The sequence below is a fragment of the Globicephala melas genome, chromosome 19 (assembly GCF_963455315.2).
Source record: "Globicephala melas chromosome 19, mGloMel1.2, whole genome shotgun sequence".
Taxonomy (NCBI): domain Eukaryota; kingdom Metazoa; phylum Chordata; class Mammalia; order Artiodactyla; family Delphinidae; genus Globicephala; species Globicephala melas.
In genome coordinates this window covers 13,238,146-13,258,571 of record NC_083332.1, presented here as the reverse complement: position 1 = coordinate 13,258,571, position 20,426 = coordinate 13,238,146, and the positions used below count along the sequence as shown (strand labels likewise).

The 20,426-nt window shown below is 56.8% G+C and overlaps 4 protein-coding genes and 1 pseudogene across 13 annotated transcripts in view; 1 reads left to right on the top strand and 4 right to left on the bottom strand.

Annotated features, from left to right (window-relative positions):
- Positions 1-74: 74 nt before the first annotated feature.
- On the bottom strand, positions 75-2,617 carry CCER2 (coiled-coil glutamate rich protein 2). Its single transcript, XM_030874315.2, has 5 exons — positions 2,415-2,617; positions 2,119-2,159; positions 1,870-1,957; positions 1,078-1,541; positions 75-413 (listed from the first exon to the last, which is right to left on the bottom strand). The coding sequence occupies exons 1-5, from the start codon at positions 2,482-2,484 to the stop codon at positions 324-326; spliced, it is 753 nt and encodes a 250-aa protein (XP_030730175.1). The 5' UTR covers positions 2,485-2,617; the 3' UTR covers positions 75-323.
- Positions 1,874-15,265, bottom strand: SARS2 (seryl-tRNA synthetase 2, mitochondrial). 2 transcript variants are annotated; one of them, XR_004043104.2, is made up of 18 exons: positions 14,971-15,265; positions 10,912-11,007; positions 9,361-9,390; positions 8,642-8,782; positions 8,505-8,559; positions 8,120-8,183; positions 7,776-7,881; positions 7,043-7,090; positions 6,687-6,795; positions 6,323-6,368; positions 6,151-6,238; positions 5,944-6,053; positions 5,183-5,276; positions 4,995-5,087; positions 4,817-4,882; positions 4,566-4,729; positions 2,119-2,159; positions 1,874-1,957 (listed from the first exon to the last, which is right to left on the bottom strand). XR_004043104.2 is itself a non-coding variant. In XM_030874298.2 (16 exons), exons 1-16 carry the CDS (start codon positions 15,235-15,237, stop codon positions 4,586-4,588), a joined length of 1,557 nt encoding a protein of 518 aa, XP_030730158.1. In that variant the 5' UTR covers positions 15,238-15,265; the 3' UTR covers positions 2,642-4,585. The 2 variants fall into 2 exon arrangements, 1 of the variants encoding a protein (XP_030730158.1); XM_030874298.2 differs by lacking the exons at positions 1,874-1,957; positions 2,119-2,159 and having other exon boundaries at positions 2,642-4,729.
- On the bottom strand, positions 12,028-12,629 carry LOC115862465 (large ribosomal subunit protein eL39-like; annotated as a pseudogene).
- On the top strand, positions 15,065-18,711 carry MRPS12 (mitochondrial ribosomal protein S12). 3 transcript variants are annotated; one of them, XM_030874317.3, is made up of 3 exons: positions 15,065-15,538; positions 15,834-15,901; positions 17,865-18,711. In XM_030874317.3, the coding sequence occupies exons 2-3, from the start codon at positions 15,853-15,855 to the stop codon at positions 18,233-18,235; spliced, it is 420 nt and encodes a 139-aa protein (XP_030730177.1). In that variant the 5' UTR covers positions 15,065-15,538; positions 15,834-15,852; the 3' UTR covers positions 18,236-18,711. The 3 variants fall into 3 exon arrangements, with proteins under 3 accessions (XP_030730177.1, XP_030730176.1, XP_030730178.1); XM_030874316.3 differs by having other exon boundaries at positions 15,067-15,542; XM_030874318.3 differs by having other exon boundaries at positions 15,067-15,547.
- The window catches only part of LOC115862462 (F-box only protein 17), a 29,046-nt gene continuing 26,484 nt past the window's right edge, over positions 17,865-20,426 (bottom strand). For all 7 annotated transcript variants that reach the window (XM_030874302.3, XM_030874313.3, XM_060288373.2 and 4 more), the window contains one exon: positions 17,865-20,410. In XM_030874302.3, coding sequence (XP_030730162.1) covers positions 20,358-20,410 — 53 coding nt within the window. In that variant the 3' untranslated portion in view covers positions 17,865-20,357. The remainder of the gene's footprint in view (positions 20,411-20,426) is intronic.

The window sequence follows — 20,426 nt, the reverse complement described above, 5'->3', positions numbered from 1 at the left end:
TTCCCAGGCCTCCCGCCCACTCCTCAGCTCCTGTCCCTCTAAAATCAAGTGCTACACGATAAGCCTTGGTGGTTTTCTTTGTGCTTTATTCACTCGGGAGGGTTGGACTGCGTTAGACGGGTGTCAGGGCTGTTTCCTGAGTCAGTCTGAGCCCAGCCCCTCTACCCAGCTCAGACTTGGCCCCTCAGGCCTGGTTTCAAGGCGCACCCTTCTCCCCACTCCTGCAGGTTGGGGAGCAGAATGGGGTGATGGACTGGAAGGGTTTGGGTGTCAACAGTCCTAAGCCGTAGGGTGTGTGAGGAAGGAGGACACGAGGTCAGGGGTCAGCCCGCCCTCCTGAGCTCCTCTCCCAGCATCTCCGTCGCCTTCTTCAGCTCATCTCTCGTGTGCTCCAGCCGTTCCACGTCATGCTCCTGGGGGGATCAGAAGTGGGGTGCTCAGCACCCACCTTCAAAGGCAGGCCACCTCAGTGGTTGCCCATGAATGTGGGCCAGGTCAGTTCACTTAGTGGCAACCAGCAGTGGTCATCCTGGTCATCGTGGGCCGCGATGGTCGCCCTGCTGGTTGCTGCAACCCTGGAAGGGTCACGGCAGCTAACGTGGCCAGCGGTGAGGCCTGTGGTGTGTGCCATAGCCAACAGCGGCAGACAGAGGACTAGCAAAGGCGCTCCGCTGGGATGCTGTGACCCATTTGTGAGGTGATGGCCATTTCGGTCACTGCCACCACCTTTGCTTCTCATGACCCAGCAGTGGTGTCCATCTAGAGCCCAGTGAACCAGCCGCGGCAGCTACTTCTCATGGTGGCCAGCTTGCTGGTCACAGGCTAGCAGTGGTGGCTAACTCGGGCACTTCTGTGTGGTAATGGTGGCCTCTTGGTTACTGCAATGGAAGTACGGAAGCCCTCCTGGTCAAGTGAAGGCCCCACTTAGATGTTGCTGCCTAGTCCTCGTGTCAGTCCTGGTCACTACGGCCCGTTTGTGGTGGACCTTGCTGTTTATGGCCCAACACCGGTGGCTGTTCGGTAGGAAGTCCACGGACATCTGCTCCACCCCACTCCCCCCTTGCCTCCTCCACTCACCTCCCTGTCCGAAGCCTTTCTCTTCTCCTGCTTGGGCTCAGCTTCTGCCTGGTGGAGGTGGTGGCGGTCCTCGTGCCTCTCTCCACCCGCCTCGGCCCCCGGCCACAGGCTGTGGCCCCTGCCCAGCACCTGCACCCCCTTCTCCTCTGCCTCGAACTGGGCCGTCTCCTCATCGCTGGTCTGCTCTGCCACCCGCTTCCACGGGCCCTCAATGGTCTCCACGGGCCCCCTCTCCTTTTCCTCCTCCTTTCTGTGGTCCTCCTGGCGCAGCTGGCCGTGGAGCTGCCCGCGGATGGCCTGTTCCCGCACTTCGGCCTTGTGGGTCCTTTCTGCTGCCTCCTCTTCCTCGTCCCTCACCTCCTGGCTGGACCTTGTCTTCCCAGCCTCTGGCTTTTTAAAATCCCCAACCAGGAGGCCTTTCTCTTCAGTGGACCCACAGCCGCAGGACTCTGTCTCACACATTTCTAGAGGAAAGAGAGAATGTTCTCTGTGCAGCCAAACAGAAAACAGCCCTAGAGGAGTTCTGGGGCTGCCCGAGGTCCCACAGGGGCACTGCCCAGACCTGGGAGGGGAGAGTCAGGTGCTGGGAGACACTCTCTGCCCCCATCCTGTACCCTTGCAGGGAGCCCCGAGGGTGGGGCTAGGGGCCAGGCTCCTTCAGTCTGGACACACTTGACAATGCCGGGCCAGCCCAGACAATGGCTCTAGGATGAGAAGAGGACACCCCTTCCTCCAGGCAGCCCTGGTGGGGTGGGAGCTCCTAAGAGGAACTGGGGCCTGGGCCCTCCTTACCTTTGTGGAGCAGAGCCATGCAGGGGCCTCGCTTGGCCTGGCCCAGCATCAGCACTTCTGTGACCACCTCTGCCAGACAGCGGGTCAGCTGGGGGTGAAGGGTCAGAGGGGAGGTTGAGGGTAGGGCAGATGGGGGGCATGAGAACAGTGGGAGGGTTGGAGGGGAGACAAAAGATCGTGGAGGGGGCTGGGCAGGGGGGACCAGGGCCCCAGGGAGATGAGGCAGGGCAAGAGGGCCGCAGTCCTCACCTCCTCCTTGGAGGGTCGCGGTGCCAGGGGAGCCGCGGTGGCTGTGGAGGAAGGACGGGGGTGCTGGGCTCGCACTCCGGGCGCTGTCCCGGGTGCTGATTCCAGCTCCGAGGTCGTCCCGGTACCCACAAGTCCCCTCCCCCAGCCCCCCTGCCAGGTGCGCCGTCTCCACCTGGAAGCTCAGCCCGTGAAAGCTCTAGTCTGGCCCCGCTGGGTGCGCCATCCCCGCCCCCGGTCACCCGAGTCCCCCGCTCCCCAGGCTGGCCGGGGGGGTCGCCCTGGTCTCAGGCGCTCACCCGCCCCGAGCAGCAGCGCCAGCAGAGGAGGCAGCAGCAAGAGCGGCACGGTGGGCTCGCGGCGCTGCATGGCGGGGCGTCCGGACCAGGGTCCTCGCACCGTGCGGCCGGGGAGGCAGCTCCTTATAACCCGCGCCCCCAGTGGCCCCCACGGGAGGAAGTGACGTCACCACCACCCGCTCCCCGCCAGATGGAGGGCAACAGCTGCGGGGCGGAGACCCGTCTGAGACCCTCAATTATTCATGGGGGCCCACTCCCTGCACCCTCCCCTCCAGCTTCCAGCCCCTGAGCTCCAGCGCGGGGGCGGGGGGGGGATTCTCTGCCCAGGTAAACAGGGTCTGATGAGCTTAAGGCCCCACTGGGAGGCGAGACCTGGGTTTGAATCCAGAGGCAGCCACTTACAGACCAACCTCAGGCAACTCCTTCCTTTCCTTGGCCCATTTTCTCCTCTGGAAAGTGGGTCTCATAAATCTACTTCCTCAGAGCTGTATCTGGGCCCCACCTGAGTCCCAGCTCCTCCACTACCAGCTGTGCAGCCCTGGGACAACTGCTTAATCTAAGACCTGTTCCTCACTTGTGAAACAGGGCTGGTGACAACCTACTCCACAGCTTGATGGGGAAGATTAAATCAGTTAATGCACATGTTAGCTTGGGCAGTGCTTGGCACTGCGAACTACACAGGTCCGAGCTCCTTCATCCCAGGTATTTTTATTGAGCACCCATTACATGCCCAGTCCTCTTCTAGACCCTGGTGCTACAACAATGAATGGGGCTACTGGCAAACTTCCCTGGCCTCTTGGAGCAGACATCTGAGAATGGGGAAAGACAACACTCAAGGAAGGAGGCTGCGGCGCAGCGCAGCACAGCGGCATAGATGCTGAGTGCTGGGGTTTCTACTTTGGCCACGCTGGTCAGGGAAGCCCTCTCGGAGGAGGTGACATCTGGGCTAAGGCCTGAGTGACAAAATGCAAGCAATCACACAAGATCTAGGGAAGAGTAGCCAGGGAGTGGTCTAGCAAGTGCAGAGGCCTGAGCTGGGAATAAGTCTGAGAATGAGAACAGCAAGGCAGGTTGGGGGGTGGCCAGAGCACGACAGGGAAGAGGCTGGTTGAAGAGGAAGGTGGGGGGCAGGTCACGTGGGGCCCCGTGGACCATGGTGACAGCTTGCCCTTTCCCCTGAGTGAGATGGAGCCACAGGAGGGCCCTGAGCAGGGAGGGATGTGACCCAACGCAGGTGTCCACAGGGTCCCTCTGGCTTTGTGCGGGGGACAGGGAGCAGGAAGACGGCCGACAGACTGCCGCGACTCTCCAAATGGGAGATACCAGTGGACAGGCCCAGGGAGGGGCCAGGGACGAGAGGGCAAAGGAGGGTTCTGGAAATATTTTGAAGGAGGAGCTGCCGGGGTTTGCTGAAGGATGGGATGTGGATGTGGAGAGGAGAGAACAGTCGAGGATGACTCTCAGGGCTGCGGCCTGAGGAGCTGGGAGAGCAGTTCCAGGTACTGAGACAGAGGCACTTAGGGGAGGAGTGAGTTCTGGCTTCACCGAGTTTGGGCTGCTTCCTGGACCCCACCCGGAGCTGGGGAATGAGGGGGGAGGTTGGACGTGAGGTGCCACTTGTCCCAGAGTCAGGGGAGAGGCCTCGGCATCCTCTCAATTCCCTCAGTGGCCCCCAAGCTACCCTCCACGTGCTCTGGGGATGCTGGACACTTCTGGCTTGGTTCCTGCAGCCACAGACCCCCTGAGGATTCAGCACCTCTGAGCAATAGCCCAGCATCCCTAGCAGGTTGGCCAGGCCACCCCCCTAACTCACAGACCCACAAAGGCCTTTGTTCCACTATTTATTGGGGGACTTTCTCTTAAGCACTGAGGGCGGGAAGAAGGAAGGAGGGATGGAGGCCTTCCCCCATCCCTAGAACCTCCAAGTCCCCTTGGAGGAAACACTGCTTCCCAGCACAGGCTGGGAGCTCCAACGACAACAGGGTCACTGACTGATCCTGAGGAAGTAGGGGCACAGGAGTGGTGGACCCTGGAGTCCAGGGGCCCAGGCGGGGAGCTGACATGAGGAAGGCAAATGTCGGGATGGCTCAGGACAACAGGTCCCAGGGGCCCAGCGACCCCCTAAGCTCCAGGAAACAGCGACAACCCTACTGGCCAACGAGGATGAGTCCTCAGCTCGAGGCAGGCTGGCCCGGGAGCCTGGGCTTCTGGGGCTGGTTGGGGCCGATGTACTGGAGAGGCACGTGGGTGGGGGTCGTGATCCGATCGGTGCTGAGGTAGGGCTGGAGGACAGGGGGCACGAGCACCGAGCCGTCCTGGGGAGAGAGCAGGCCTCAGGCGGCTGCCCTGCCAGCCCTGCAGCCTCCGCCTCCCTGCGTGAGATCCTCCCGCTGCCCCCTCACCTTTTGCTGATTGCTCTCCAGGAGCGCAATGAGGAGGCGGGGGACAGCACAGGCTGTGGCGTTCACCTGCGAGAGGGGCACACTCAGACCCAGCTGCCGGCCGGCCCAGGGAGGGGCTGAGGTGGTGGGCCCGGGGCGCCGGGGCACTGGGGAGGGTGGGCGAGGGTGTGTGGCTCACCGTGTGGGCGAACTGCAGCTCCCCGGCCTCCGTCTGGACCATGACGTGGAGGCGGCGGCTCTGGAAGTCCGTGCAGTTGGAAGCACTGGTGACCTGGGCATGGGGGTGGGGTGGGCTGAGACGATGGGCCGTCGGCAGCGGTGGGGTCCTCTTTCCCACCCTGTCGCCCCGCCGGGCAGGGGGCTCACCTCGCCAAAGCGGCCTCGGCCCGGCATCCAGGCCTCGATGTCAAACTTGCGGTAGGCGGGCAGGCCCAGCTCCTGGGTGGGCATGTCCAGGACCCTGCAGCCCGGGAGAAAGACATGGCAAGGGCCAGCAGGTGAGAGGTGGTGGAGGAGCGGGGCAGGGGCAAGGGGAGGCGATGGAAGAGGAGGCAGCCAAAAGAGGGAAATGCAAGGGATAAAGTAGAGGACAGTGGCAAAGGGGGAGAGGTGGCCGAGTGGGCTGTTCACCATCGCCGTGCTTCCTTCTGTAACAGGAGCACCCTCAGGTTTTTGTAATGGGTCACCCAGATAAAAGTCCACCCTTCCCAGCTTCTCTTGAAAGCTCCGTGTGACTGACAGGGTGCGAGGAGGTGGGGCTTGTGACGTCCAGTCACCCCCTTAAAGGGAAGGGGTGTGCCCTCGCCCCCTGGAGGGTGAAGAGCCATCCTGGACCATGCAGATGAGGCAGCACCCTAGGGATGGGGAGCAACAGGAGGGAAGGGGCCTGGTCTGGACACTGGAGTGCCCTGCGCAGCTTATGCGGCCATTACGATCCTATGCGGGATTTTATAGACTGATAGGTAGACGGACATCCTATATATAATCGTAACACAGGCAAAAGGGGGCAGAGGGAGAAGAGGTGGTGAGGATTTTCAAGATGGGGGAGCACCTAGCCAGCCCTTCCCTCCCTCCTCCCTCACCCCCATCCTCTGCCACCCACCTCAGCCCCCGGCCCCTCCCCGCACCGGAAGTGCAAGCCCAGCTCTGTCAAGATCTCCATCTGAAGGGACAGGAACTCCTCCAGCAGCTGCGAGCTCTGCTCCAGCCCAGGGCCTGTCACCCCAAACATCTCCACCTGGGGCAGGGCGGGGGGCACAGGAGTCAGGAGGCGCTAGGCTGTTGGGCTTGACGGGCTGGGGCGCTGGGCTGTTGCCAGTCCTAGCTATGCCAACCTTGGTGAAGTGGTGCACTCGATACAGCCCCCACGGCTCCTTCCCCGTGTCTGTTTCCGCCCGGTAGCAGGTACTGGAACAAACCATCCTGGGGGGAGCAGGGTAGGTGGGGTCAGGGAGAGGAGAGGGAATGTCACTCGTGGGGACAAGGTCTAAAGGAACTGGGCATCACCTGATTGGCAGATCCCTGAAGGCCACAGAGTGGTCCATGAAGTAGCCTGGGAGGAGAGGAAGACAGAATGGGTCAGCCAAGGCCACCATCCATCCAGCCATAGGAAACCTTTGTGAGAATTAGGAAAGGTGTCCCCTCTAGCAGACGCAACCTCAAGTCAGGACATGTGGCTGGATCCTCACCGTACCATTGTGCAGTAAACAACCTACACAACTGTACACGTAGGCCCTGGGGTCACTGAGATATCCTGGGCGTGCAGCCATCACCCGCCAGGAGGCTCCTGGCTGTCCCCTTTCGATCCCCTCCTGCTCTGAGGACACTGGAGGTGTCCTCACCCCACTCTTGCCCCCAGGTAGGAACTCACCTGCAAGTCCCACCTCTGCTGTCCCGGCCAGGTTGAGGTCTTTAAAGCGCGAGGGGTCGATGTTGTAAATTTGGGATGGTTTGGCATTTGGTGTCATCCCACAGCCTTCCTGGGGAGGAGGCCAGGCCACAGAGGTCAGGGGTCAGGTAACCTGGGTGGCCCCCATTCTGCAGTCACAACCCCTGCTCCTCCCCTAAAAGCATCTGGAATCACCCTGAGCTCCCTGTTATGGCTTGACCCCCTCAACGCAGCCCCAGGGCAGGTTCCTCGGGGGAGACAGGCTGGTCTCTCCACCTGGAACCCTCAGAATGGGGCCTGACACACGGCTGGGCATGGGGAACAGAGTCCTCACTCACAAACACAGCTCCTCGGAGAAGGTCTGGCACCGTCATGGGGGTGAAGCCCTGTGAGGGGGGACGGGAGGGGTGAGGAGCACAGCCAGGACCCCCACCAGACCCCAAGCTCAGGCCTGAAGAAAGGACGCTGCAGGGTGGGCCAATGGCTCCCCCGTGTCACTCCAAAGTCCATTTCACTTCAGAGGAAATCGAGGCAGGCCTGAGCAGTGGGCTTGAAGCTGGACCTGGGGTCCTGGGCCCCTGTCACTGGGGCCCCCTCTGCTGGTGCTTCCTGGTTTCCTCACTTGGATATACCACTTAGATCTGACCATGTCCCTCCCCTGCTGAAAGCCTTCTGTGGCTCCCCAGTGCCCTCAGGAAATGTCTGAGTCCCTCACCATGGCCAACATCCCCTGCATTCATCCCTTGCCGACCCCTCCAGTTTCAACGGATGCTGTATTTCCCCAACACTCCCTGTACACTGCAAGCAGGCAGTGAGGGGCAGTGGTTACAGGTGCGGCTCCACACGCTAGCTGGGAGACCCTGGCTAGTTACTCCCTCCTCCATCTTTAAAGGGGATAATAATAGCACTCACCTCGTAAAGTTGCCCTAAGAATTAAATATGTCAATAATACATGTAAAGCTCTGAAAACAGTGACTGGAGCAGAGGTCACCCCCTCCTCTCCACCCTGAGCCTTCAGAGCTCAGCTTCAATGCCACCCCCTCCAGGCAACCCTCCCATCCAGGCCCATACCCGGTGGATGAGCTTGTTGAGTGTGAAGTTGACCAGGCCGTGCTGCAGGAGGGCCCCAGCCCCACGCAGGTAATAGGAGCGGTGGCCAGACACGTGGGACAGACGCCTGGGAGACAGATGGGCAGACAGGCGGGGGCACGTGGGCCAGGGCTGGTGGGGGAAGAGAGGGACTCAAGCACCCCGGGGCAGAGGCCCAGCTGCCAGGCAGGGGGCCAGGCATCAAACATTCATGCCGGGCAAGGCCCTGGCAGTTCCACATCCCATGCTGAGCCCAATGAGGCGGAGCCGGCAGCCAGCTGTTGGGTTGGGAGGGCTGGGCGATGGGGGCTGGGAGGGGGGCTCACTTCTGACGGATGATGTCGAGTTTCTCAGCTATTTCCAGGTGGCCCCGGGGTTGGAAGGAGAAAGCTATATACGGATGAAAAGCAATGGGGTAAGAGGGGGAGGAGAGACAGGGAACAGGGACAGAGAGAAAGAGGATTAGAGAGAGAGCGGAAGGAGAGGAGGACAGAGGGAGGGAGAGAAAAGGAGAGGAAAAGAGAGGGGGGAGGAAAAAAAGACAAATACATGTGTGCGTGTACACACACACACGTGTACCCGCACACACACACATACGAGACAGGGTGAGAAATGAGAAAGCCCTGGGGCTCTACAGGCTCCAGCCATGGTCCCAGACCCCAGGAGCCCCCGCCCCCAGCCTGGGGTCCCCTGGCCTGGGCTGTGGTCCACCTGGCTTGTCTCCAACCACATGGAGCACTCGGGCCTGGCTTTCGTCCCCGACGGGCTGCAGGGAAACAGTGGGTGTCACTGGGACGGTGGCACTAGGTGGAGCCCTGGCCTCCCCCGCTGCCCAGCGTGATGCTCACCACGTCTGGGTGGGTCTGGTTGGGCAGCCTCAGCGCCCGCAGGTAGAACTGCTCCTCGAGTTGGGCCTCCTTGGGGTACAGGAGCATGAGTTGCTTCCGGATCTCCCGGCCACGTGCCCGCAGACTCTGATACTGGGGGTCCTGGGAGTGGGGCAGGCAGGGTCAGCCCAGGAGCGGGTGGGCTCCCTCAACCAGTTTGACCTTGATCCCAGCTAGCACAACCTCTGTGGTGGATGTCTGCTGCTGCCTGTTTTCACTCAACATCTTGTATTTCCTTCCAGGAACCTCCCCTCACCACCACAGGGACATGGCTCTGGCCTGGTCTACTAGAACATTCCATTGCTTTGACCATAGTGATTGGCTTAAAGACAGGCACATGACCCAAGACGAACTCATGAGAATCAGCCCCAGGGCTGTGTCTGGAGCTGTCAGGAACATGGTCCTCTCTGCACCAGACCCTGCCTCCCCTTGCCCCAAGGGGAGAAAGCTGGTCTGGGAATAAGAAGGAAGCAGAAGCAAATATGGGCCAGGACCTGGATCCAGCTGTACCTGAAGCCAATCTTTTTAGTTTCATGAATCAATAGAGCCTCTTGATGTTATTTTCCTTACTCCTATTTGAGTTATGTTTTCTATTACATACAATGGAGACTTCATGGCTGATAATGGGATCTTTGCTGCCCACCCCTCACCAGGGACAGGATATCAACTCCCTGTGGTACCTGCTGCACTTGATTGTGGTCCTGGTTTACCTGTAGAAAAGAGAAGGAGGCGGTGATCAGGTTGATGAAGTTGGGGATGGGGAGGAGGGGTGAAAGGTCAGGGCCAGGGGATCTGAATTCCTTGCTCTGCTGGTGCCTGGCTGGACCCTCCTCCACTCTGTGCCTCAGTTTCTCTGTCAGTAAAGCTGGGAGGAGGCAAGGTAACATAATAGTAATCATGCCTGCAGCTCCATTTATTGAGTGCTGCCTCATGCCTGGCCAGGTGCAGAGGACTCTCATATGATCCTATTTCTTCATAACCCACTCCATGAGTTTCGCGCGTCAATGTGATGCCCGTTTTGTAGATGAGAAAACTGAGGCTCGGAACGGTAAGGTCTGTGAGCATGCATTTGGAGGCCTGAGACCAAGGGTCTGTGATACTCTGAACCTTCTGTGGTCCTGAGCACCAGAGGGAATCAGGCAGATCTGGGTCTGAATGTTGGGTGCCTACCAGCTGTGCGCCCTTAGGCAAATCTCTTCCCTTCTCTGAGCCTTGGTATCCTGGTCTGTGAAATGGGCTAACGGGAGCTCCTTAGTAGGGCTGTTGCCTGGCTTCCTGAGAAGATGAGCTAGTGCTCACTGAACATGAACTGTGATCAATCTTGTTGTTTTCACTGGCTGCTCGCCTGTGATGCATGTAGCCCAGGGCCTGGCAAGACACAGCAGGTCACTGGGAGATGTAGTTAGGGTTGGGAGAGTGGTGAAAAGCTGCCCAAATGCCTGGGTGCCAATCCCACCTCTCCTGCTTCCTAGCTGTGAGACAGGCACATTTGAACCTCTTGAGGTCTCTGTTTCCTCAGCTGTAGAACCGGGTTTGTATTCTTCCTGACTCACAGAGCTGTGACGATTGAGAGTAAGGAAAGCACCTAGGACAGCGCCTGGCAGGCAGCGATGGCTATGGACACGTCTGCTATTATTACGATGATTGCTTTTCAGCCCTCTGTGGCAGACGCTGTTGGCTGTCTAACCCAAGACCATTTGCCCTCCTTCCTCCTTCTAGCCAGAGATCCCTGACTCAGTTCACCCTCCCCTGGGTAGCCTGCAGTTCAGGGAACATGGGCCCAGCCAAGGTTGCCTCTTGTCATTGACTGGTGTGGCTGTGGGGTGTCTGGGCCCGTGAGACATGAGGGGACTCTGCTGGATGCTTCAGGAAAGGTCTCCCTGCTCTTGGAAAAGGCACTCAAGCCAGAGAAGTCCTGTTTTCTGCCTCTGGCAGAGACATGCCAGGAGACGCTGTACTACGGCAGGCACCCTGGGACCCTGAGGGGGCAACTGAGGTCAAATCAACATGGTGAGGTTGCAGGTGGAGAGAGAGGGAAGGAACCTGGCTTAGGGATGCTGGGGGGAGCTGCTAATTCATCAGTCCCAGGGATGCCTGGCCCTGGGTGGCTTGTTGTGTGACATAATGAATGTCCACCTCCTTCACGTTCCATAAATTGGGTTTCCTGTTACCTGCAGCCAGAGGCATCCTCCTGCCACCCCACCCCACCCACCCAGGACCCCCGCGCTCACCAGCAGGGCCTGCACTGCCTCAGCCACGGCCCCCTTCTCCTCCTCCAGGCTCCGGATCTGCTCCCGCTGCTGCCTCAGCTCCTGCCATGTTGAGATCTGGGGGTGGACACAGGAGGGAAAGATGTGAAGCGGCCACTGTCCCCTGCCCCTTCTGGCTGGAGCCTCGTCCCCTCGGCCCCCTGGGCCAGCAGTGGGGTGAGGTAGAGACCACTTACTGTCCCCCAGTAGCCATTCTCCCCTCCTTCCCTTCAGTACTTGAACCCTCTGATGTTTAGCCGGGCACACAGCTGCCCAGAATTAAGACACACTCCCAGCCTCCCGGGCAGCTACATGTGTCTGTGGGCCCAAGACTGACCAAGGGACATGAGCTGAAGTGGTAGGTGTCACTCTTGAGTTGCCTCCTTAAAGATAAGCCCCCATTCTGGACTTTCTCACTCCCTTTGGACTGGACGACGGACCCTGAGGAGAGGTGAACAGGACAACCCCCTAAGGGATGCAGAGCAAGAAGACGAAAGGACCTGGACGCTGGGGGACGTGGAGCTGAGCCGCACTTGCCTCTTGACTCTCATGTGAGAGCAAAACAGCCTCTGTCCTATGGGGCGGCCACAGCAGCTACACCTGCACTCACCAACCCAGGGGGGTCAGGAGGGTCAGGAGGGGCGGGAGAGACGCAGCCCCCTCCAGCCCTCACTCTTTGGGCACACCTACTGCTGTGGAGTCCCTCTGTGAGCCCAGATCCCCGAGCAAAGCCCTCTGTCCTCTCTGGCTGCAGTTTTCCCTTCGACAAAATGGTGCAAGCAACACTGTCCTACATCCCTGGAAGGGGGAGGGGAAGCCAGAGGGGAGAGAGGGAGATCACAGGATGGTTTGTTACCCACTTGGTGGCTCCCCCTGGATGTCTCCTGGACACCTCCCAGCTCACCGTGTGCAAGAGTGACTCTGGGAAAAGTATCTCCCCCACATCTGCTCCTCCTCAGGGACAGCCCCACTAACGCCCACCCTCCACCCCAGTCCCGCAGCCAGGTACCACGTCCTGACCTTTCTGTCCTTCCTCATCTCCCCACTCCTGCCCCACCCCAGATCCCGTCATCACCCCCCAGAAGCCCTGTGCCAGCCTCCTGGCCTTCAGGCTCACCTTCTCCAGTCCAGCCAGAGTTCTTATACAATCCTCTCCTGCCTGAGAGCACCCCTGGCCCCCAGCGCCCCCAGGAACAAACTGCATGCCCTGCTACTGCCTGACAAGCCACACGCCATACTCCTCTCCATACTTATGCCCTAAGGAAGTGTTTTTCAAGCTTTGGAATGTGATCCGTTTGTGGGTTATAAATTTAACTTAGGGTCTCTAAACCAGCACTTTAGTAAACTGAGGTAAAACATACATAAAACTTACCTTTTTATTTTTTTCTTTTTCCCAACAAAAGGTTCACATGTTTATTACTGAGCTACACAGTGAGCAGTGGTGAGGAAAGATCAAGAAAAGAGGAGAGAGCATCAAACACAGGCAGTTGTTCCAGACACTAGTGATGTTCTGACAATGTGCGCCACTTCATATGTGAGGCTCCTTATAGACCCAGCTTGGTTCTTCTCCAATGTCTTCTCTTAGAGTTGTACCTGATTTTATTACCAGTTTTCATTCGAATCCACTGGGGAATGGGACGATTCTACTTTTGTTTCTTGGCCAGGAATCGCTTGATCCTGAAAGTCTTGTGAGAAGACATGGCGAGGAGTAAATCCAACCACCAAAATTTACCATTTTAATAATTTAAAAAGTATTTTAAAAATTTATTTATTTTTGGCTGCATTGTGTCTTCATTGTTGCATGTGGGCTTGCTCTAGTTGCAGTGAGCGGGGGCTACTCTTCGTTGCAGTGCAAGGGCTTCTCATTGCGATGGCTCCTCTTGTTGTGGAGCACGGCCTCCACACGGTGCATGGGCTTCAGTAGTTGTGGCACGTGGGCTCAGCAGTTGTGGCGCATGGTCTTAGTTGCTCCATGGCGTGTGGGATCTTCCTGGACCAGGGCTGGAACGCATGTCCCCTGCACTGGCAGGTGGATTCTTAACCACTGTGCCAGCAGGGAAGTCCTTTAACCATTTTTTAAGTGTACAGTTCGGGGAGGAGGGATAAATTGGGAGATTGGGACTGACCTATACACACTATATAAAATAGATAACTAATAAGGACCTAATGTATAGCACAGGGAACTCCACTCAATATTCTGTAATGACCTATATGGAAAAAAATCCAAAAAAGAGTGGATATATGTATATGTATAACTGATTCACTTTGCTGTATAGCAGAAACACAATATTGTAAAGCAACTACTCCAATAAAAAAATTTTTTTAAGTGTACAGTTCAGTGGCATTAAGTACATTCATATCGTCGTGCTATCATCATAACTACCCATCTCTGGAACTTCTTTACATTCCCAAACTGAAACTCTGTACCCATTAAACTTTCTCCCCTCCTGCCCCTGACAACCACCATTCTACATTCTGTCTCTGTGAATTTGCTCCAGGTGCCTCATACAACTGGAATCACACAGTATTTGCCCTTTTGTGACTGGCAAATTTCACTTAGCATAACGTCTTTAAAGTGCATCCACGTTGTAGCATGTGTCAGAATGTCCTTCCTTTTTAAGGCTGAATGCTATTCCATTGTATGTATTTACCACATTTTGTTTATCCATTTATCCATCAGTGGACCCTTGGGTTGCTTCCACCTTTTGGTCACTGTGACTAACGCAGCTATAAACATGGGCATACAAATATCTGAGTCCCTTCTTTCAGTTCTTTTTGGTAATTCTATGGTAATTCTATGTTTAATTTTTTGAGGAACTGCCATATATTTTTTGTTTTTCTTTTTTGAAAAATTAATTAATTTTTAATTTATTTTTGGCTGCGTCGGGTCTTCATTGCTGTGCACAGGCTTCCTCTAAGTTGTGGCGAGCGGGGGCTACTCCTCCTTGCAGTGTGCGGGCTTCTCATTGCGGTGGCTCCCCTTGTTGCGGTGCTCGGGCTCTAGGCACGCAGGCTTCAGTAGTTGTGGCACACGGGCTCAGTAGTTGTGGCTCGCTGGCTCTAGAGCACAGGCTCAGTAGTTGTGGCGCACGGGATTCGTTGTTCCGCGGCATGTGGGATCTTCCCGGACCGGGGCTTGTACCCGTGTCCCCTGCGTTGGCAGGCGGATTCTTAACCACTGCTCCACCAGGGAAGTTCCTAGTTTTTCTTTTTTAATTAACTTCTCTGAGCCTTAACTTCCCCTCTGATAAAATAGGGGAAATAATGGTACCCACCTCATAAAGTTGTTGTGAAATTTAAATGAGACTCATCTGTGTAAAGCACTTAAAATAGGATGGTAGGGGGGGCCCAAGAGAGGGCTGGGAGGATTTGGGGTCCCCATCATCCTCAGCACCCCAGCAGGGTCTAGAAGTATGGTGACCCTGGTTCTAGTTCCCCAGCATGCAGTATTATATAAGTGCTAGCTTTATTATTATTAATAATAATATTCACTGCCTTATTCTCAACATCTGGAACACAACAGGGGTGCTCCCTACATATCTGTTCAAAAGCACATTCATTCATTAAATAACACTATTTAACTGCCTACTACCTGTGGGGTAGGTGCACAACTCTACCTCTCATTCTCCAAAGGCAAGAGGCAACCCCCGCCCCTACCGCTGATTCACACCCCCCGCCGCTGATTCACATCCCTGTCCCCCATTTTCCTTCGTGGCCTTAGGATAAGCCTGGCATGAGGTCTAAGCACAGAGGACGCTGGCAGACAGTAAGTTCCTAACGCAGAGTGGGTACCCAGCACGCTTTATGGGGCAAGCGCATCATGGGTATCTAGACAGTAGGGTCTTAGCACTCTGGCTAACTGGCACGTAGTTAGGTGCCAAGTACAACACGTTGGCTAAACTTGGGAAGGAACTAAAATTCCTGCGATAAGACCGCCCCCTGCTGGAGAGTTTCTTGCTAGCCCATTTCGTCCGTAAAACGAACAGCCAATAGACAAAGCGGCCCGGCCTCGCAACCACCGGCCGGCGCAAGCGCACTCACGATCGCGGGCAGATCCTCCGACCGCAGCTCCCCCTTGCGGAGCTCCAGGGCGCGCGCGGCCTCTTCCGGGTATGCGCACAGCGGCTCCATGTCCAGCTGAGGGAGCGCGCTGTAGCCCTCACGCGCGTGCTCGTACAGGAGGTTCCGGTCTCGTCTCTCCGTAGCGAAACTTCTCCTTGGGCTCTGGTTGCAAACGCAGCCTTCCCGGAGCCGCAAGCCCCGAGCAGCCACCAGAGGCCACAAGCGCCGCATTATGGACGCAGCCATCTTGGAAGGGGGACAAAGAGTCACGCACTCTTCGTCCCGCCCACTACGCGTTTAGACTAATTGCAAAGCAGCTATTCTTGGGACTAGCCAATCAGAGCCTGGAAGGGGTGAGCCCTCTCCCATGCCTCAAGAAAAAAGATCAGCGAGAACAGTTGACCGAGATTGACACTGTCGTTGCCCAATCGTCGTCTGTTCCCCGCCCCTTCAGTGTACGGGAGAGGCAGAACCAGCCAATCCCTGCCGGGATAATCCCTAGACCGTGCTAGAGGCCGCGTTCGGCGTGTCTGTGGACCCGGCTAGGGTCGGTAAGGTGGGCAGAGTTCTCGGGTCCTCCAAACTTCCCGGGCCTCCTCTCAGTTTCTAGTTTCCTTCTGTTTGTGAGCGGGGGCGGTTGGGAGAGCCTATTCAGAGCAAGACTAAACTTACGGAGGGATTTTCTGTTAGCAGCGTTAGGGGTTGTGGTTTTACAATGAGAGGAAATTCCTTAGATTTAACCGGAAGGCTCCGAGAGTGGGATGGGGAGAATTTGGACCCTCCCCCGACTACGGCCACTTTCCCCTCCTCCTGCTTAATGAGTCTCTTATCCCCTAACACAGGGAAGCTGCAGGCGGCGGGATGTCCTGGTCCGGCCTTCTCCGTGGCCTCCGCACGTCCCTAAATCATGGTAAATGGGGGGCTTGGGCTGCAGAGACGAGGCTGCGTGAGGGTTATTTCCCCTGGGACTTGTGTCCCTCTGCCATAGCCCCGAGTTTCGGCGGAGCAGGGGTTGCAAGGGCAAGAGGTAGGAAGTAGCATTTAGGCGTCTGGTGGGTATCAGGAGTTCGGATCAGTTATTTTTTTCAGCAAATGATATTAAATACTTCCCATGGGTGAGACATCCAAGCAAGACTTTGAAGTCATTCATTCAACTGACGTTTTCTTTTCCTTTTTTTTTTTTTGGCCGAGCCACACGGCTTGTGGGATCTTAGTTCCCTGATCAGGGATCAAACCCGCGCCCCTTGCACCCTTGCAGTGGAAGCGTGGAGTCTCAACCACTGGACCGCCAGGGAAGTCCCCAACTGATGTTTTTCAAGAGCCTACTACATGCCAGGCACTGAGAGGGACACTTTATTTATGAACCTAGTTCTTCCACAAACATCAAATGATTCTCCTGGGCCATGCCCTTATGAGAAATATTCCACTCAGTCACTCTGCAGACCTTTATTCACCAAGGGTCACAGGACTGGACAAGACAGATCTGTGCCCTGCTTGGGGAATCTGGGCTGGCTTGACATGCATATTTCATGGAAGCCTCTCACACACGGTGCTCAGGAGGGAGACCTGACTGTGGTGCCCACCATACAGATGAGGACACTGAGGCACTGAGAGGTGAACAGTCTTGGTCAAGGGCAGACCCGTCGGAAGAGACTTCTAGGAATGTCCCGTCCTCTCTGAGGATTGTGCTGTAACTTGAGGCATAAGGACACATGGAAATGGACTGTAGGGCCAGGACCTGCCCTGAATCTGGAGGGGAGTGTGACGTTTGGGTGTGAGAGGGCATTCGTGCTAGTGACACAGAGAGAGGATGCACCTCACAGCTCTGGCCTGGGAGCTCCAAGAGGACATGGCCCAGGGTTGTCTCAGTCACCACTGCATCTCCATTATTGATTGGGGCCAAGACACAGTAGGTGCTCAATGAATGTTTGTTGAAGAGAATCCAGTTGTTTGAGTCTTTTTATGTCCTGTTTCCTGTCTATGAGCACATCCTGTCATCTACCTTAGAACCATATTCCTGCCCTTTTCCCCCACCTGCCTTTCCTCTCACTGCACTGCAGCCACACTGCCCTCCTTTCTGTTGATGTGTTTGTGGACACAGGCTGAGGCTGGAGCAGGGATAACGAGGGGGCAAGTGAGGAGATGAGGTCAGAGAAATAGCTCGCAGACCATGTGGGGCCTTGTGGTGGGGCCTCGTGGGCCCCCGGGGGGGAATTCGGCTCTTACCCTCACTGAGATGGAGCCACAAGAGGGCTCTGAGCAGGGGAGGGATGTGATCTGACCCAGATGTCCATGGGGTCCCTGTGGCTTCGAGTGGGGAGCAGACAGTAGGAGTCGGGAGACCTGGGAGGAGGAGGAAGGAGGACAGGAGAGTCCAGTGGGAGACGGGGGTGGACAGGACCAGGGTGGATGCCATGGGGGAGGGAGAAAAGGGATTCTGATCAGTTGTGAAGGTTCAGTTGATAGGATCTGCTCACCGGGATAGGAGAGGGTGCGACGGGAGGAGGAGGAGTGACACCTCCCCTTGGGGTCGCTGTGGAGCAGCATAAATTAACGTAGGTACGATGTATAGAACAGTACAGGACACAGTGGGAGCCTGTTTGCGTTTACTGTTGTTTAAACAGCATTAAAATTAATGTCTTCTTTGCAGAATAAAATGAGTTAATTCATAGAAAATGCTTAAAATAGGACCTGACACGTGGTGGTTACTCCATAAATGTTATATTACTCTCAGCCGTGAGTACCCCAGCCGTAAACAAATGCACCCTGGCGAAGTGCTTGGAACGGCGCCGAGAACACCAGAGCGGCGTGGCTGATGCTGTCATCTGTTCGCTGGGATAATAACCGCGGCCCTCCCGGTTGTGTCTCTCCAGGCCTAGCCCTGGCCCCGCGGCCTTTTGCCCCGCGTCCCATGGCCACCCTGAACCAGATGCACCGCCGGGGGCCTCCAAAGCATCCGCCTACGAAAGTGGGCCCCACGGAGGGCCGGCCACAGCTGAAGGGCGTGGTCCTGCGCACGTTCATCCGCAAGCCCAAGAAGCCCAACTCGGCCAACCGCAAATGCTGCCGCGTGCGGCTCAGCACCGGTCGGGAGGCCGTCTGCTTCATCCCCGGAGAGGGCCACAACCTGCAGGAGCACCACATCGTGCTCGTGCAGGGCGGCCGCACGCAGGACCTGCCCGGCGTCAAGCTCACCATCGTGCGGGGCAAGTACGACTGTGGCCACGTGCAGAAGAAGAAGTGACTCCCTCCCCACCTCCCGGGACACGGCGGGTGGGTGATCACCGCAGAACAAAACCTTCCCCTCGGGGCCCCTGCAATGTCCTTGGGAAGCTAGTACAACTCTGGAAGTAGCTGGTCATGGTTCAAAGCCTGGCCGCCTCTTCCATCAGGACCACCCTTAACCCATAGTGGTCCTGGGTGTGAGTCAGAAAAAAGGCGCCCCTCTCCCAACACTCTTGGTTTCCATGTTGGCGCCAGGGACCTCTTCTGCTGGGACGAGACACTGTAGTGCCATCTACTGGGAAGGGGTTGCAATAAACACAGACACGCCCCCCCACCCCCTTGTGGTATTTGCATGGTATTTGCCCTCTGTGTGGTCTTGGGCACCGACATCCCCTCTGGCCTCAGTTTCCTCCTGCAGAAAAAAATAGGTCCACTTGCAGTATCGCCTTTGTTGGGTTTGGTGAAGATTAAACTGGGTGCTTTATGTGTATAACACATGCAGTGGCCACTCTGTTTTAAACTTTGGAGTTAGTGGGCAGCACTGAGGCCCAGTTCCCCTTCCTGCAGGCTGAGGGCCTGGGCACGAAAGCCCTGCTGTCAAGCTTCCTCATCTGAAAAGTGGCAGTAATTGTAATGTTGGCCACGAAGGGGTGTTGCAAGGATTAATGGTGTGTGCTGCTCTTCTGTTATTCTCAGACTCACACACACCTGGATTCACATCCTGCCTCCACCTCTTCCTTGTTCTGTGACTCTGGGTGTATTTGCTTCCCCCTCTGGCTTCAGTTTCCTCCCTTGGAAAATGGCACTGAGAGTGATGCTGCCCTCACGCGATCATGTGCTTGGCCATGTTAGGTTTGAAAATTGGGGAGCTGAGCTTGTATCATCAGGCTTTGGAACCCAATGTCTGGTATAAGTCCGGCTTCCCCTGTTTCCTGGCCAGGTGACGCTGGGCAGGCCTTTTAAACTCTGAGCCCGTTTCTGTCTGGACTAAATGGCAGTGATGACAGTGCCTCCGTGAGAGCTGCTGGGAGAACAGCTGAGATCGGGCACAGGAGCTGTTGGGTGAGCCCTTGTAGCCCGTCTCTGGGTTCTCAAAGCCCACGTCTGTTTCTTGCACGGCACTTAGCACACCTGAAGTTCTCACGATTGGAAACATCCCACAAGGCCTTTTAGGATCGGAGCTAGGGGCAAACAAGTGCATCAGTTACAGACAAAAATCCCCCATCACGTCATGCTTAGCACCGAGTTTATTGAGCGAGCTTGTTGGCTGCGCTCAGTTGGGGAAAGGAAAGCTTTCCTTCACAGCATGCCTTGCTCCCGGGGTCCATCTCCAAGCGGGCTCAAGTGTGGAGAAAAGGAGGCTGTCGCCTGACAGGAGGCGAGCTGCCCCCGAGGCAGGAGCAGGAGGTGGGGCTGGAGGATACAGTTTGGGGGTCAGCACAGAACTGGCCTCAGAAATTCTGAAAGAAATGGCACCTGGCCCAGAGGGGAGGTGCTGATGGGCGTGGTGCTGGAGGCGGTTGCACGGGCCCCACTGCCAAATCCCAGAGACTCCCCAAAACAACAGGAAGAGTTCACTTTGAGGCTGCTGCTGGTCCCCTCAAGGACCTCTGCTCCCTGCCAGCAATCACCTTGCCCCCAAAGCACGCTGATAAGAGTCCTTGTCCACGACTGCCCGCAGCTTTCCTCTGTCTGAAATCCTGGTTTGGCCTTTGTTTTCTGACTCAGTCTGTCAACTGATATCCACACATGTGAGAAAAAAATTTGCAAGTAACGTACAGGTCTCTGAGTTACTCTCTGACACTCCCCCTGGGAAGCTGGGGAAGCAAGTGACCAGCCTGGTTGGATCCCTGGTTTCTCGAATAGCATGGGGGCCACCACGCTGAAGCAGCAGCAAGTGGGGTTCACTGGAAACATTCCGGGAACAGGCTACACGGGACCCCCACTGTCCTCGGGCATCCTCCGGCTCGTGGCTGCAGAGCCGACCTTGATTGACGATGGTGTCTGGCAGATGGCAGTCTGTCCCCGAAGGCTGGATCAGGCTGGTTAGCTAGGACAGGCGGATCCTGACCCTCACGCTGGAGTGGGTCACGAGGGCACCATAGTGCCCCACCCAGGAACGCGTGTCTCTTCCATACTGCTCAAAAGACACATAGCGGATGCCCTTGCCAAAGTTGGTAAAGACGTGGGAGACCTGTGCAGGGAAGGAG